The sequence below is a fragment of the Accipiter gentilis genome, chromosome 16, assembly GCF_929443795.1.
Source record: "Accipiter gentilis chromosome 16, bAccGen1.1, whole genome shotgun sequence".
In the NCBI taxonomy this organism is placed as follows: domain Eukaryota; kingdom Metazoa; phylum Chordata; class Aves; order Accipitriformes; family Accipitridae; genus Astur; species Astur gentilis.
The window spans coordinates 28,700,248-28,716,754 of record NC_064895.1 but is presented as its reverse complement, the minus strand read 5'-3'; the positions used below and the strand labels follow the sequence as shown (position 1 = coordinate 28,716,754).

General features: G+C 40.9%; 1 protein-coding gene across 5 annotated transcripts in view; it reads left to right on the top strand.

Annotated features, from left to right (window-relative positions):
• Positions 1–16,507, top strand: part of HMBOX1 (homeobox containing 1) — a 109,603-nt gene that overhangs the window by 48,421 nt on the left and 44,675 nt on the right. For all 5 annotated transcript variants that reach the window (XM_049819227.1, XM_049819226.1, XM_049819224.1 and 2 more), the window contains exons 3-4: positions 11,711–12,190; positions 14,177–14,262. In XM_049819227.1, coding sequence (XP_049675184.1) covers positions 11,711–12,190; positions 14,177–14,262 — 566 coding nt within the window. The remainder of the gene's footprint in view (positions 1–11,710; positions 12,191–14,176; positions 14,263–16,507) is intronic.

Below are 16,507 nucleotides of genomic sequence, written 5' to 3'. Positions count from 1 at the left end.
CTGAGTTGGAAAGAGAAATCCTATCTGCAGAATAGGTAGCAAGAAACTGGGCTGCTGTGAATGCAGTCAGATTTTCCCAGATGGATTATTTCGAGGACGAAGATTATTCATCTAGCACGTGGACATTCATAGTGCAAGTGGCAGTGCAGTCACAGACTTCTGTAGAGGGAGTCACAGCCAGGGATTTTGTGTTGGAAACTGAAGTACCAATGTATTTCAAAAAGACTTATTGGTACAACCATTAATTAGTTATTTTCTATTGCTGGTGGCCTAGTCTTCTGTTCAAAGCTAGTGGTTTCCTACTTGGTTGCTAGTCCCCTGAGCCACATCCTCTTCTTTCTTGTAGCTGAAAATATGTTGGATTTCAGTATTAAAATCACCACTTGAAATTGTAAAGATCTAGTGCACAGCAGGAAAGAAGTCTGGAGGTAAGGCCACACTGCCCTGTGCATCTTTATTACACTGGTAATTCAGAGTTTGCAGAGTGATCTTAGAGCTCCTCTGTGCTTTGTGTGAGCACAAGGACAGTCTGTCATCTTTAACTTTGAATCAGACTTTTAACACAAGTTTCCAAACTTTGAATTATATAGTTTTAATTTCCTGTGCTTTAGCTAGATTTCAGTTATGCTCTGCCCCTGTGCAGTTTTAGTTGGATATCATGTTGTTCTGTTGCTTTCTGGAATCGTTGTTGCACATTGATGTGCCTTGTTAATCAGCTGCCACCCTCCATCAGAGAAGTAGCAGCTTTTTCAATTTAGTCCAGTATATGTGCAGTTAATATGGTCATTGAGAGAGCAATATAAGTCTAGGTGAATAATTTTTGACTGAGTGAAAGCTGGGGTGGACCTATTTGGAGGAGATTAGAGACTATTAAGTTAGATGAAATGGGCCAAGATGACCCATTCAGGTATAAAGTTTCCAGCTTAAACCATAGATATCTTTTAAAAAGGATAAGTGGGCATCGTGGTTTCGGAAGGGGAAAGAAGAAAACAGAGTCTTTAAAAAAAAAAAGTTTTAAATACTGAATAAGATTAAAATTGAATCGTCTTAAAAGTATCATGGTTAGAGAGTAGTTTGGTTACTCCTACCATGGGGCAGTACCCTCTCTCAGCAGAGCAAAGTAGTCAGCTGGCTGCAGTTACCATTTCACCTACCTAATTTTTATCCACAGTTGGATGAGAGTCAGTACTCGAGAGGAATTTGAGGCATGGTGTGAACACAAGACTCTTGATTTTGGTCTCACAAGAATTAGTCATTTATCTGAAACTAAGACCTTCTGTAGTCAATGCAAGTATATCTCTGTTGGGTTCTCTGTAGATATAATGGGAGTAATTACTTGTACTTCACAGGCTCTTGGTGGTATTGATTAATTAATATGTGTTAATAGTGAGATATGACCATCAGTATTTCTGTTGCATGTTTCAAACTATCTCTCAAAATACAATTTCTGATAGAACTAGACAGTTTCAACATCATCACTTAAAAGTTTACCTGAATTATCAGGCTGGTGCTTCTGAATCTAACTGCCAACAATGACAGAGCTGTCTTGGGAGTGAGTAAAAGCCTGCTGAGCGGAAAGAAAATAAGTATGAGTAATGCAGATGAAAAAGAACTAGATTGAAGCCTTGTCATCATTTAGGAAAAACAACAGAACGAAAGGAACAAGTATGTGAATGATACCAAAGTCAGCACGCATTGAAGAACAGACGGTGAAGTTACAGTGGCTTAGAAAGTCACCACACGGCTGAGCTGTGTTAACTATCCAGCTTCCTTGAAATGTGACACAAAACACGTTAATTAAACCTGGGTGAAAGAGGACTCAGATAATTTGCTTTTTGTCTTCAGTGACAAGGTATTGTGTAAGTAGTTGGTGGCTGAAGGAATGTTCAGTTGGCATTTTAAGCTTCCTTAACTGAAACAATGTCTTGTCTGAGCCCTTAGTTTTACTTTAAGATAAACCAGAGGAGTTAATTCATGATTTCACAGGCAGCTAAGCCACTCTGAAAGGAACCTAAAAGAAATCTTGTTTCATGTGTGCCTCTTATGCCTACTTCTGCTTTTGGCCAAATTGGTTTGTCCTCATCTGTTGAGTTGGTAAGAGCAATCATCGGAGCCTTCTCTAAGCTAATTCAGCTTGATAACCCAGGCAGAAACTGGCTATGGGTGGGTTGGTTTGATTGATAAATTTTCCTGCTGGGTTAGTGCACTGAACTGGTCTGTGGAGATTGCCACCAAGTCCTGGAGCTATGCAGAAGGGCAGAAGAGCAGGTCGTAGGTCAGTTCACCCTCTCTCATGTATCTGTAGCCTCAGGACTTGTATCTTTAGGTGTTCTCCTCCTGCTCCGAGCAGGACACACAAAGGTTTGGAATTGCCCTGAGAATATAGACTGGTTCTTCTGTATGTCATGCAAGAGGAAATTTCCCGAGTTCAGGTCTGGGCTACACAAAGAGACGTTTGTTGTTTTAAGAGCATTAATTAGGATGTGTGTTTCTTTTTGAAATGCTTTTAAATAAAATAAAACTCTAACAGGGATGGAACTGTGGCCAGAAGCCCATGTTTTTGCCATTGTGATTTAGGTTCTTCAAGAAGCCACTGTTACCTATTCCTGAGTTGTTCTCCAAGTATAATCTCTGTCTTCACTAAGACTGTGCCAGTAAAACTACACTTGCAAACTGTTTTCTAGCAGAAGAAAATTTGCTTTGTAGTTAAGCACAAAATCAGGGAAAGGTAAATTTCAGTTATTTGTTGGGTTTGGATTTTAGTTTTCTGAAGTAAAAAAATTCTCTTAAAGAGAGTGTGTTGATTGTTTCTGCTGGTGATAGACCCTGAGGGAGAATGAAGGTGCCTGAAATACTTCAGAATGTCTCTTTTTCTTTACGTGTGGAATTGAGGTGGTAGAAATCCTGGTGATGGCATTCCTTGAAGCTTGTCCTACATCTTGTCATATCTGATGCTATAGACGGACTCTGTAGGATGGCTGTATGTGTGGTGAGAAAACACTCAGAGTTCGGTCAGGTACTTGGTCTGCCTTCTTGCAGAATGCTTGTGTGACTTTGAACAAGTCATTTTGATTTGTCTGAAGGCTAGCCCGTTTCTGTGAGCTCTTGGTATCAAAAATTAGCATAGTTTTACTTCCCTGCCTCACAGGGATATTCTATAGACAGATGTGTTTCAAGTATTTAGGTATTCCAGCTAGCAGAATTAATAGAGAAGAATTCTGAGATTCTGTCTGGATTTTAATAAAGGATTGGTCAAATTCTGAAGTGAACTGTAAGAGGCAGAAGACAACAGTATACCTATCCTTGTAATCTTGACAGCTGAAAATACGTGACTTGCCAGTCTGGTGTCTAGGTTGAGCCATGTCTCAGTTTTATTGGCACGATGACTGTTTATGTGGGTTAAATACACTTATTTCGGTGCGTTGTTGAGATTTGCTTAGCTGTGTAACTCAAGTGCACAAGTCCTGCCCTGATTCTGTTACGGAGCTTACATATCCAAAGTCTAGTCTTCGGTTCCGAAATCCAAGAGCTCCTCCTTTGCTCTTGGCACAGGTTTGGGCTTTGGGCCCTGGTTCAGCACTCAGCTGCCACTATAGCTTTTTCTCTCTCTTTGTTAGTCCTTCTGACCCCTCCTTCTGCCCTTGAATCCAGCCTCAAAGTTTGAATTCCTGCCTCATTGCTGTAGAATTGCAACAATAGTAGGAAACCCAGATTTTAGAAGTAGGGAAGGTTAGGGTTAGACAGATAAGGTGTCAGTGTGAATCAGTCGGTGCCTGGAGTAGAATTCAGAAGTATCTGGCTCCCAGCCCTGTGCTTAGTCAGAGGTCAGTCCCTTTTGTAAGACTTGGATTATGATAATAATTGGCATTTATATTATATTTTTGCCTTGTAAGATCGATCTCAAGTTCTCTCTCTCTCTCTTTCCCAAAGAGGTAAAGCGGATAGTATAAAGCAGAGTAAGTTACTCACCCAAGTGGAATCAGTGGCAAAACTGCTAGGGTTTGCTTGCTGCCAGTGTGTCAGCATCCAGTAAAAAATACTTTATCGGCAGTGAAGAATTTCAAAGACTGAGTTGAAAACCAGCTTATGTAGCAGTAGTGAATATGGGTTTGGGGCTCTTTAACTAGCTGAGAAACTTGAAGCCTCCTGAAGAAATGATATGTTGATATTCTGCTCTCAGCTTGCCTTCTATAATTTGTGTAGCGGTGAGTATTTGATTACGTTGGATTTATTTTCAGAAGTTTCAGGCTGCTCTTATTAATTGTCACCATTTTGATCGAAAGCGTATGGCAGTGTTCTGCATTCATAAGACAGTGTTTTGCATTCATAAACAGAACCAGTGACGTTTAACCTCGATAGATCAGCTTGTAGTCTGATTTCACTCCTTGCTGCAATGTGAGGCTTTAGTTTCTCTGGGATGAGAGCAGTCATTACAAGCATTACATTTTGTTTGTGAATCAGGATGAATGGGAGTAGAGTCCTCTTTGAAAATCAGAACGAAGAGATGCAACTGCAGGAGATAATTATGCTAACGTATGGATAAGGATGGCTCTGTGTTCGTTGACATGATGAGCACTTAAGGCCTGATTTTTTTTTCTCTCTTGAAAACTGGTACAACTCCACTGAAAATACTGGAGTTGCAACTGATGAGCATAAGTGTTGGCTCAGATGAGTCAGATCCTTAATCCTCTGTTACGCCCCAGAATTCATAGCATCACTACTGTTTTGAAGGCAGCTTTGCTTAATATGGTGCAAAGCTTTGGGCGTTTCTGATATATTTAAATTGGCTGGGAATAAAAGGAGATGCATTTGTTCAGTAAGAACAGAAAAGGCCAAAGCTTGAATTTCAGAAAACTAGATAGTGTTATGCCCTAAGCATCCCAATTTTGTTCCAACAGTGCCTTAGAACTGCACTTGACGGGTCACAGTGTTTGCCACTGAACGTGTGTGCATGGTGTGCACTCTTTACTTTGTGATATATGTCAAACACTCTTGTTTGTGGAACAGCTATAGCTCAGAATGGAAGTCCCTCTCTTGAGCATCTTGTAAGAACCAGCTGCTTCCTTTGGGATGGGTAACGGTGGGTGAGATGCAGAAAAGGAAGGAGGAGTGAATGAAACTTAGCTTGGGTCCTTGGATCTCATAAAAATGTATGGAGAGAGAAACAAGCTTGCATAATACAAAGCATGGTTAAAAAATTAACGGACTGAGCAGCTGGAAGTAGAGTTTCTTTGTAGTCACTGGTTCTGATAGAAAGCATCCGGTGCGGTAGTTCATGTGAATTAGGTTGTTGAGCATCAGGCTGGTTGATAAGCAAATTATATTGCCTTTGGAAATAGCAATGCCATCCTTAATACCCATTTTCGCTTGCTGTCTAGACCAGAGACCTCACGTAGAAAGGAAACGTAGCAGCCCGGTCATACTGAACAAGGATCCTTACACTGGTGCATGGTCTGGGGACTGGGCATGCAAAAACCAGCACAGCCGCTCTCTCTGCTGTGTTTTTAATAGCTGGAGGACATCCATCTCCACAGTTACTCAGATAGGAGTTCTCACTAGTACTATATGCACATACACACAGGAAAAAACCTGGCAGGCTAAGGAGTTCAAGCTGTGAGAAAGACTGTGATAGTTAAAACACTTGTTTAGTTAACTACTTGTAGAAGGTAATTTTTTTTGGTATGTACTTTGAGATAACCTACTTCAGCTGAAAAGCCACAACTTTACCTTGTGATTTTGCTCTTCCATTTAAAGGAAGACATTCAATGACACCAAGAAAGTGCGTGTTATGTTGCAATAAATGATGGTGCTATAAAAGATAAGATTACAGATTCTGGAGATACTGTTAATGGGACAGTGTAGTGCTCTTACGGTCCTACTCTGGACCAGCAGTATGTGCCATATGTCAGTGAAGGGTAGAAGTTGGCATCTCTCTGTCCTGTTCGCCACAGTTGATGTGACTTTATCAGAATCATTCTTAAACCAATTACCAGACCTAGGATCCTGTTCTGAACACTTTGGCTCTAGCCCACATCAATATTATGCAGATTATATCAAATAGAGGTCTCATATCAAGAAGCGCAACTGGTTTTGTAAGTCTTGAGCTTCGCAGAGATTATTAGATAAAGCAGTGATGAATTTTAATGGAAATTTGGAGAAGGACCTCTGCAGAAGAGGAGCTTTTCAGTGATGCTAGAGTACTTCCTACTCATGTACAGTGGGTAGAAGAGTGGAAAAAATTATTTCTTGTGATCATTAAGGAGTCCACAGCCATTTTCTCAAGTGTTAGAGTTGTTAAGGCTGGTTTCTGGCCTTATTCCCAAATGGGTAATTGAATTGCTTTGAACTTCTGCAAGTTCAATTGGACATGGGCTTAGCTCATAGCTGTTTTTATGGGATTATTCTGCTGTGTTCCATCATCTAGAAAGTTAGTGTCAGGTAAATGATTCTTGTATCTGTGTGGGCCTGGGTCATGATAGGAAGTGAGAAAACCTTGCTGTGTTTTTCCTTACTTTTCTCTATGAGTTGCAGGAAAATAAGGGAAGAGAACACCTCTGTATCAGGAATACCCATGGCCACATATCCCTGCTCAAGATCAGTACTTTCAAAGTGGGGAGGGAGTCCCATATCTAAAGGGTGAAATTCAATAAAAAAGAGGCTAAATAAGTCTTCGTGGTATGACAAGGAAAAGCAATGGTACTGAGAGCAGTTAGGCCCCTAAACAGCCTTCACTCCACAAAGTGGTGTTCAAGTGCAAAGGAGTGATGCTGCATCTGGCTGGTTGAGACCTGCTGGTTATTTTATATCTGTCCATTTGGGAGGGAAAATAAGTTCTTTTTTATTTAGCTCCTTATGGTTCTCCCTTCAATCTGATACTCGGGTACCTGAGGTTCCTTTTGGATGAGCCACGAAAGATAAGCTTGAAATTTTAATGCTTTATAGATACCAAGAGACAGTACGTGGAATCGGTCCATCTCACTTGGGGTGTGACTGCCACCTTAATGTAAGAAATGTAAATATGTTTGATACTTTAAGCTACCTTTTTTTTCTGTCAGGATCTAAATAAACTTGATTCATTTTAAGGGCCAGATTGAGTTGTTAAAAAATTGGTCAATGTTAGTTTTGAGTTTAATTAGTACTTTGCAGAGGTCTTGCTTTCAGAATTTCAGGGGGGAAAATGCATGACAATTCTGCCTTGGTTGGCTCTCTTTTTCTGATATCTCCCCAAGGAAATTTGACAGCCCATTGTAACTGGTGAGAGTTTTGCTAACTGATCAGAAGATAAAGCATGTGATTATAAACTAAGATCTGCTAGTGTTGAGGATATTTTGCTACACTGGCAGCAAAGTTTGCCAAAGTTTTGACTATAGCAAAGCAGTCGATCCACAGTCTTTGTTCTCAGGAAAAGTATTTGCTAGCTTTATTTTCTCCTGCACACCCCCAACCATTCTGCTTGTCCCTATCTTATTTTACTTCTTATTACTTTTGCAGTTGATTGTATTTCACAAGGAAAAAGAGGGGGGAAGCAAATGGAATTATAGCTAGCCAGAGGAGTTCTGGAGGATAAGAGGCTCTTACAGCAATATGGGGGGGATGAAGTAGTGGAGAATATCCATTAATTAATGAGGTGAATGAAATTATGATGATTCTAAAATGGCTGATTTACTTAACTGCTTTGTAAATTGATCTTTAAACAGGGTAAGTTTATTAAAATATTTTAAAAAGGGAAAATAACTGAAGCCCTGCTAGAATAACAGTTCTAAATAATGTTACTGTAGTTATTCATTAAAAAGCAGTAGATAGTTGGCAATGTTGGAACATGTTCAATAATACCACATTTTGCAATATTTGTTTAGGGTATTTAATGGAAAATTCCTTGTTCTTGCAGTTGTTTTCCATACATGAAACTCACTCAGAAGCATTGTTTCTAGATCCTATGGTTTTGTAGAAAAGCACATGAAAATGTGAATAGGACTTCAAAATCAAGAAGGCCAATAAAGAAGTATGTCAGATGCAATATATGTTGTGTATGTAAGCAAAAGCAAGGCAGGTTTTAGATCCGTATATGACATTAGTGAGACCAGCAGTGAGATACTGTATCTGATTTTGGTGTTCTTATCTTCTTAAGCATTGCAAAATTATACAGAAGTTGTCTAAAAGGGTTGGAGGGCTAGAAGAATATTTTCCATAGAGAGACAGACAAATCATTGATTTTGGTTTTGGGTTTTTTTTTTTCAAATTGCCAACTTTTTTCCAGTGATGGTGTTAAACATAGTATAATAGACTTAATTTGACAGCAGGTTTGCTACTCTTAGATTACTTTCTGCAGCCCACAGATATAACAGGACTCGGTACAACACAACTTGAAGTCATCAAATATCTTATTCTTACGACAGAGGACAGCCTTGTCCAGCAGTCCTTGCATCCCTGTGCAATTGAAATTACTGCATATGCACAGCGGGTCCCCGCTGCATCAAAGTGGGACACATTGGAGGCCAGAGCACTTTCCCACATGGAGCCATGTACGACAGAAGCTTGACCATTTCTTTTGCATCTTGAGAACATTGCAGTTCATTATCTGTAATTCACTAGTAATTCACGAAAGGATACTTAGGATTCACTAAAGGATTATGTGTAATTCACCAGAGGAGATTAATTTGGCCTGAAGAACCCAGATCTAGCAGCTCAGCCCTGACATTTTAGAGAAATTAGGAATCACACCCAAATTTTAAAGGAAATCACTGGCCATGGCCACAAACTGCTGCAGGAAATGATAAGTTCTGTGTTGCTTGACATTTCTGAAACCCTCTGGAAAGTCATGCTTTTGTCAGATGCAAGTTTTTTGGTTCACGAGGCTAGAAGGTCAGAAGTTTAGGGTTTCTAGGTCTGTGACAAATAGGAGATTACACTAGATAATCTAAAGTATGTTTTAGTATTAAATGTTGAAGAGTCGGTAAAGTAGGAATTTGAGTAGAGGTAATTCTGGATGGAGGTTCTGGTTCATTAAATTCTCCAGGTCAACAAAGTACTTGAGCACATGAAACTTGGTGTTGACAGATAAATGATCCAGCAAATGGTGACATTAGAAATACAGGTAAGGAATGCCAAAAATGGGTTTATCTCTAAGGAAAGGCAAGCTGGCATATTAAGTGAAAACATCTCAAGGCCAGATGTTTAAGAAGCAATTTTCTACTTTAAAACCATGCTACTTGGACCTGACATGGGGGGCTTTCAGGGTGTACAGCAGTTTGTGATGTGAGTAAGTCAGCGTGCCACTTCTCTTTTCACAAAGCTTGGAGAAAAGGACTGAGCAGCCCTGCCTCCCCCAACACAGAGGCCAAACCTAGAACACAATGTCTGTTTCCAAATGCTCCTTGTCAAGCTCTGAATGTCTCAGTCTGAGATGCAACTTCCAAATTTTAGTTGTTACAATTCCAGTCAGTTGCCAGTCTACTGCTGCGTTGGCTGCTGTGTCCTCCTTTTAGTAGAATAATCTGGGTGCTTGTCTTCTAAAATTTAAAATGGCTTGTACGTTTTCAGTAATCAATTGTCCAAAGGACAGCACATTCCTGTTGGACTGAAGCACTTACATGGCTGTAGTCAGTCTGTCTTCTCACATAGTCATTTTCTTGGATGGGAGTCATCCCCTTGCATTGTCCTGCTTCCTCCTCCCACCTGCACACTGTTGAAACAATGAAAAGGGCTCAATAGTTGCTTGATGAAGCCAAAGATAAGAGCTGCTTCTTAAGTCTGTATTTTCCAGGCTGCAAATGCCATTTTTGTGGATTCATGCGTCCTGGCTTTGTAGCACCATGTCTGTACAGCTACACTCTAGATACAGCTGTGCTAAGCAAGCCAGTTCTCTGTGCTGTTCTTCACCCCAAGGCCACTTGGCCACATCCATACTACCAGGCGTTCTTAGCCTTGGTACTGAGTGGCTGCATCCAGCCAGAGTGTTTGTGGTTTCTGCTCCATGCAGAATCTTGAAAAAAGCCTGCAGATTGGTCAGGAGTACACTGGTTTTGCTGGACCAAAACTGTGCCAAAGACAGTTACAATGATTTAATAATGCTGCAGATGATGGTGTGGAGATGCTACGGTGCCTCTTCCTGGGCGCTATTTAATTTGCTAGTATTGACATGGCCATACCCTCTGACTCAAGGACAGACCTGTTACCATTGCTTAGTCAGGTCTGTGTTGTGAGACGTTACTCCTCTGAAGAGATTCCCTTGCTGCACCCCCAAAACCCGTGGGCTTGGTTTAGTTTACTGTGTTTCATGTATTGGACAGAAAGACTAAATGCAGCAATTGAAAAAGTTCTGTCACTCTGTGGCTCCTGTTGGGGATTTCTCTGTGCCAATGCAGAAATGGAAATGAGGAGTGATCTTCAAAATTTGTGGAGAGAGGTAGGCAGCCCTGTCTCTGGAAGGTCTAGCATAATCATGACATCCATCATACCTCTTTTGGTTTTCATAGGGTCCTTGGAACTCTTACTTGACTTTCCTGAGGCTGCTGTTTGCCTGCTCTCACTTGTAGGGATTGTACTTTTAGCTCTGTCATGTCTCCTGGAGTCTGAGTGATCTCTTCACCCTGCTCTCATGCAGGAATTGTAATAAACCCTTGACTCATAAGAAGATTCACAAGAAGGACGGAAAATGCCTTGATCTCTTTGCCAAGTTCTGTCTGCCCTCCATCTGCCATCCCTTCTTCTCAAGATATTGAGTTCTGAAGGAGGTGATCTTGTCATTTGTATGCTATTTGGATCTGTAGTGAGGAGACTTAGGAAGGAAAAGTGATTAAGGGAGCATATTGTGATTTTTCAGTTCCATTTCTGGTCTTTGCAGCAAATACGTGTTCGTTGTTCTGGCACCTTGGGAAGTTTAGGACTTGAAAATGCTTTTGATGAGCCACCATGATGATTGAGTTACATGAGAAGCCTGCCTTTGGAGGGGGAAAGGCTGTAGACTTATTTCTTTAAATGAAAGCTCAGTAGTAATTGGATGTGCTGCACTTTCCTTGTTAGGGCAGGCGATCTGTGACAACATTCCAGGTTCAAAAGTTACTAACTTCAGAAATGGGACTTCAGACAAATCAACTTTGGTCCTACAGGCCACTAGAATTTCCGCTTAGGTGTGTTTTTATCTTCTTTTTTTCAAGGTAGCAACAAAAAGTTAGGGCAACTTGAACTCTTTATATTTAAGATTTGAAAGATTTGAGAGTCATAAATCTCATGTCATAACTGTTTAAAACTTCTCCAGAAAAACTCAACGTCTGGCCTTGACCTAACAGTTTTGGAATCTGGGACTTCTGTCTCATGGATACTTACAATGGGCAAAAATTTGTCTGAAATCAAGTTGCAGCCTTAATTACTGAGCAACCACTGTCTCTCTATAGCAGTGGTTTATCAAAAGCAAAAGGGTACTACCTGCAGGTTTATTATAGAAGGTGTAGGGAATGCTAGTAGAAGAGAGAAGTGCTATTTGACTACTTCAAAAAAAATAAGCCCTTTTGCTACATAGCGAGACTAGCATTCATGGGACGTTGTCTGCTGAGTTGGTTTGGAGGTGGACTGTTGGGCTGTCAGCTCTGTCATGTGTGTGACCTAAAATTTTGGACCAGAATTGATCTTCACTGCAGGTGAGGTACTTTCCATGTACCACAGAGACCTATCGAACTTAAGTATTTGCTTTTATATTTTACCTTGTTTTTAGTCTGCTGGAAACCATGTCTCACTACACAGATGAACCAAGATTTACCATAGAGCAGATAGACCTGCTTCAGCGCCTGAGACGTACAGGAATGACCAGACATGAAATTCTCCACGCGCTGGAAACCTTGGATCGTCTTGATCAAGAGCATAGTGACAAATTTGGAAGAAGGTCTAGCTATGGAGGTGGTTCCTACAGCAACAGTACCAACAATGTCCCAGCATCTTCCTCTACAGCCACAGCTTCAACACAGACCCAGCATTCTGGGATGTCCCCATCACCAAGCAACAGTTACGACACCTCCCCACAGCCTTGCACTACTAATCAGAACGGGAGGGAGAGTAACGAGAGGTTGTCTGCATTCAACGGGAAGATGTCACCTACCCGCTACCCACTTGCAAACAGCTTGGCTCAAAGGTCGTACAGTTTTGAAGCTTCTGAAGAGGACTTGGACATTGATGACAAAGTGGAGGAACTGATGAGGTTAGTAGAAGTCTTTGTAAAAAGTTTGGAAAGTCAGAGTGAGAAGTCCCTCAGAAGAAATCTGCATGTTGGAGGACTGCTGTAGTAGTGATAAGTATTATCAAGAAAGCAGGAACTGCTTTAGACAGCTGTTCCCCTGCTAGTTCCCTAATGGTCACTGAGTACCTCTCGCCTGCCTCTTAGTCTGTGTAGTCAACCTCTGGCTGTGTGGGGGTATCCCACAGTCTGTTTTACTGTCAAAATATTTTTTCCTATGCTGTACCAAAAATTGAAATTGATGTTAGTACACTAATTTTCCACCCTGCTCTTACTCAGAAGACTTCTGACTGTCAATTCACATGGCTCCTCCTCCACTACTTCATACCAGTTGTATTTCCTTCCATATATAGGAGGAGTAGGGAATCTGCTTGGTTAATGCTTTCCACTGGGATCTGCAGAGCATGTATGTTATCTCTTCATAGTTTGTGGCAAGGGCTGACTCTCTTAAGATCTGCACAGTGTGCAGACTGGACAGGAAAACACAAATAATAAAGAAGGAGCAGAAGCCTTCAGTGAGAGCCAGTTGTGGTGGGTTTTTTTCCAGACTGACCTTCCTTTACTTTTAGCAGCTTCCTTTTCAGCTTTATGGCAAAGATGAAAAGAGGGGATTATACCACTGAGGATGAAAGTCAAGAGTCAGTGGGCTTGATAGCAAAAAGAAGTAAGAGGAAAGGCCTCTTTCCTCAAAGGAAAAGGCCTTTGAGGCCTCAAAACAATTTTGGTCATAATGTTGGAATGTCTTTTATTTTTCCCCAAATTTGCAACATTAATGAAGTACCTGTGAGAGAACTAGGGTCCATAAGCTCCAGGATGAAAATGTGTTTGCAGTAGTTTGGAGATTTAGGGTAAAGGTGTGGCTTTTGGGGGAGAGGATTAGAGATGAGCAGTAAGAAAAAGTTGATCAACTTCATTTACTGTTGGCTGCAGGATAATGGAGTAATGCAGGAAGGTGGTGAGTATAGCAGTATGCTGGAGTTCCCATTGCTGAAGTTTAATCAGTCCTTTGAGTTTTGGGTTCCTATGCAGTAAGGCTCAGGTGGTGCTGTTAGTGCTTATTTAAACTGAAACTACTTTTATTTGCAGGCATATGGAAGATGAGTGTTGGGTACAGAAATAAAAATGAACCCACAACATAGCATTTGTTTTGCATTTACATTTGCAAGCTTGAATTTGCCTTGAATGCTGCTGGGGCAGGAGGGGAGAAGGGGAAGGGAAATTAGCAAACAATAAAGCCTAGTAAAATTGGGTTTTAATTGTCTGCCCTTCTCGGGAAGGGAGGGAAGAAGAGGAGGGAAAAGTATGTGTTCACTGCAACTGAAATTTGCTGCATATCACAGTCCCTGTGCAACCTCCAAAGTATTTTCTTTTTAGCACAGTTTTGGTCCCTTCTGAACTATCTTTGCACACCTTGTAAAAATCGTACAAAGGCTTTAAATAACTGGCACTTGTTCATTCAGTGCAAGCTGTGGACTAAGGAGGTAGGGGTGGGGGGGGATAGAGGTTGCAAAATCTTTTCTTCTTTGGGTCTTTTCCTTGAAAGGTTGGAAAAGGCTTGTGTATGTATATTCATTTGTGTAGCTAACCATGCAGACCCTGCTATCCTTTATTTTTTATTTTTGTGCCTCATTTTTATGACTGAGGTTTTTATGCTGGTATGAGAGATTTATTCATCCCTGTGTAATGAAACTTTGTACATTCCATATGGCAGTGCTGCACCTAATATGAATTATATAGGACATGAGTCATCCATTCTCCTGCTAGGGTACTTTGATCAAACGTGACACTTGTTAAAAGAAGTGTCCACCAGTGAGGCACTTTGACTATTTTAATGCCTGCCTTCCCCACTCCTTGTCCCCTAAATAAAGGAAATAAAGCCATTTTGCATCTTCAAAGTGCACTTTGGTCTGTCCGTTTTTTTGTGTGTTCTTTTGTTTTTTGTTTTGATAGGAGGGACAGCAGTGTGATAAAGGAGGAAATCAAAGCCTTCCTAGCCAATCGGAGAATTTCCCAAGCAGTTGTTGCACAGGTAACAGGTAAGAGCTCAGGGAGTCCTTTCTTCATTTTGGGAAACTGTGTCTAACTGCCTATCTGTGCACGGTGCAGATGTTGGAATATTGCTTGGCTTTCTGCATTGCAGTGCAGATCTGTCAGCTTAGTCATGATAATGTATGCCTTTGATTTAAGACCCATTGTCCCGCACATCATGGAACTTCCCCAGTGAATCACTTTTTCTTTTTTTCTTTTTTTGTGGCTTGTGCTAGCAGATTTTATTTTACAGCATTATAATAAGCCCGAAGTTCTTATCTTAAAATGAAAACGGTTTTCCTTAATTCTTAAATTGTTTGTTGAGTGTGGCATAGATGTGTATCTGCATCTCTGTGTACGAAGACAGAGAGGTATAATATGTATTTATATTGTAAAATGTATGTGAATAGTCAGGAGACACAGCTATAGCTGGTATCACTACATCCAGGAGTCAGATTATGATAGTTTGAAGTTTTTCAATCATTTGTCTTTGAGGCACGATTAATGAAAATCAGATGTGAGGATGAGGGGATGACCATATTAGCTCAGATTTTACCTAGAAGGAGGAATAGTTCTCTTTTTGCCCTCTACCCTGTGCCTTGTCTCTTTCACATTCAAGTGACAAGTGAACAGACTGCAGGAATACCACTTCTTCCTTGGGTGTGTTCCAGAGATTTACACAAAAAGTAACAAGTCTTGCTGCTGCTCCATGGAGTGGGCTGCTATTAGTCCTCCTTTACAGGCTCATGCTGCTTGTTCGGAACAGTGTAGCTGGTAGCATATTTAGAATCATAGAGTCCTTTAGGTTGGAAGAGACCTTTATGATCGAGTCCAACCGTTAACCTAGCACTGCCAAGTCCACCACTAAACCATGTCCCTTTGCACCACATCTACACGTCTTTTAAACACCCCCAGGGATGGTGACTCCACCACTTCCCTGAGCAGCCTGTTCCAGTGCTTGACAACCCTTTCAGTGAAGAAATTTTTCCTAGTATCCAATCTAAACCTCCTCTAGCACAACTTGGGACCATTTCTTCTCATCCTATCACTTGCTACCTGGGAGAAGAGACTGACCCCCACCTGGCTACAACCTCCTTTCAGGTAGTTGTAGAGAGCGATCAGGTCTCCCCTCAGGCTCCTTTTCTCCAGGCTAAACAACCCCAGTTCCCTCAGCTGCTGCTCATAAGACTTGTGCTCTAGACCCTTCACCAGCTTTGTTGTTCTTCTTTGGACACGCTCCAGCATCCAGATGAAGACTCTATGATAAAATACAGATAGCTCAATCCCATGTTATACCTATAACACTCATTTTTTAACTCGAGCTTGAATATAGATCTTGAAATAGATCTTTTTTATTACTTGTCCTTCCCTGGTTTCAATTCCATCTGTAAAATCATGAGATTAACATTTTGTGTAACTCTAAGGAATGTTATTAGCCTTATCAGATGTTAGCACTAGTACTTAAAAAATTAAATGCTAAGTCTAGTTGCTTAAATTGTACCTGAACTCTGAAGTTTTGGAAGTTAGTGGGTCACTCCCCTACTTTTGTGCAGTCCTTGCCTGAATATAGTCCTGGAATAACCCATCTCTGAATTAACCTCTGTATAGCACCCTTCACATCTACCAGCAAGTCAGACTAGCTTCCCCTTCAATAGAAATAATGCAAAGAGGAAAAAATTGCAGAGAAAGAGTCTTCCCAAAACAAGCCATCATTTAATTTTTGGTCAGTGGCGCTACTGCATGCAGGACTGTTGAATCAGAATCACCATGCCAAATCTAAGACAGAGTCTGTATCACTAAAAGGAGCTGATCTAATTATATTTAGCTAGGTGTCTCAGTGCATGTCTTGATACCACTGCAGGCAGACTGTAGGAAAGTCAAGACCGGTCTCTTCACACCTGATCATTTTGCTCCTTCATCCTCAACCTACTCGCTTGGATTTCAGTTGTTAAAGTCATTAAGTTGGCATTTAGCCTTTGGGAGTTCTCATTGTTTGCCAGGCTGTTCCTCCTGTAAGTAAATGACACCATCCACTTCATAAACGGTTGACTAAGTTTCACACCCATCCCACTCAACCTACCTGCGTAATATGGCAGGGAATCCAGAACATACACAGTGATCAGAGAAAATATTACTAGATACCTCTTTCAAGCCTGTCAGTGGGACAAAACGAAGACTGAACTAATGGCACTGTGTTATTACCTTGTTTTCAAGTCAAAACAATGGGAAACCAGGTAGATCTAAAGGCTAAAT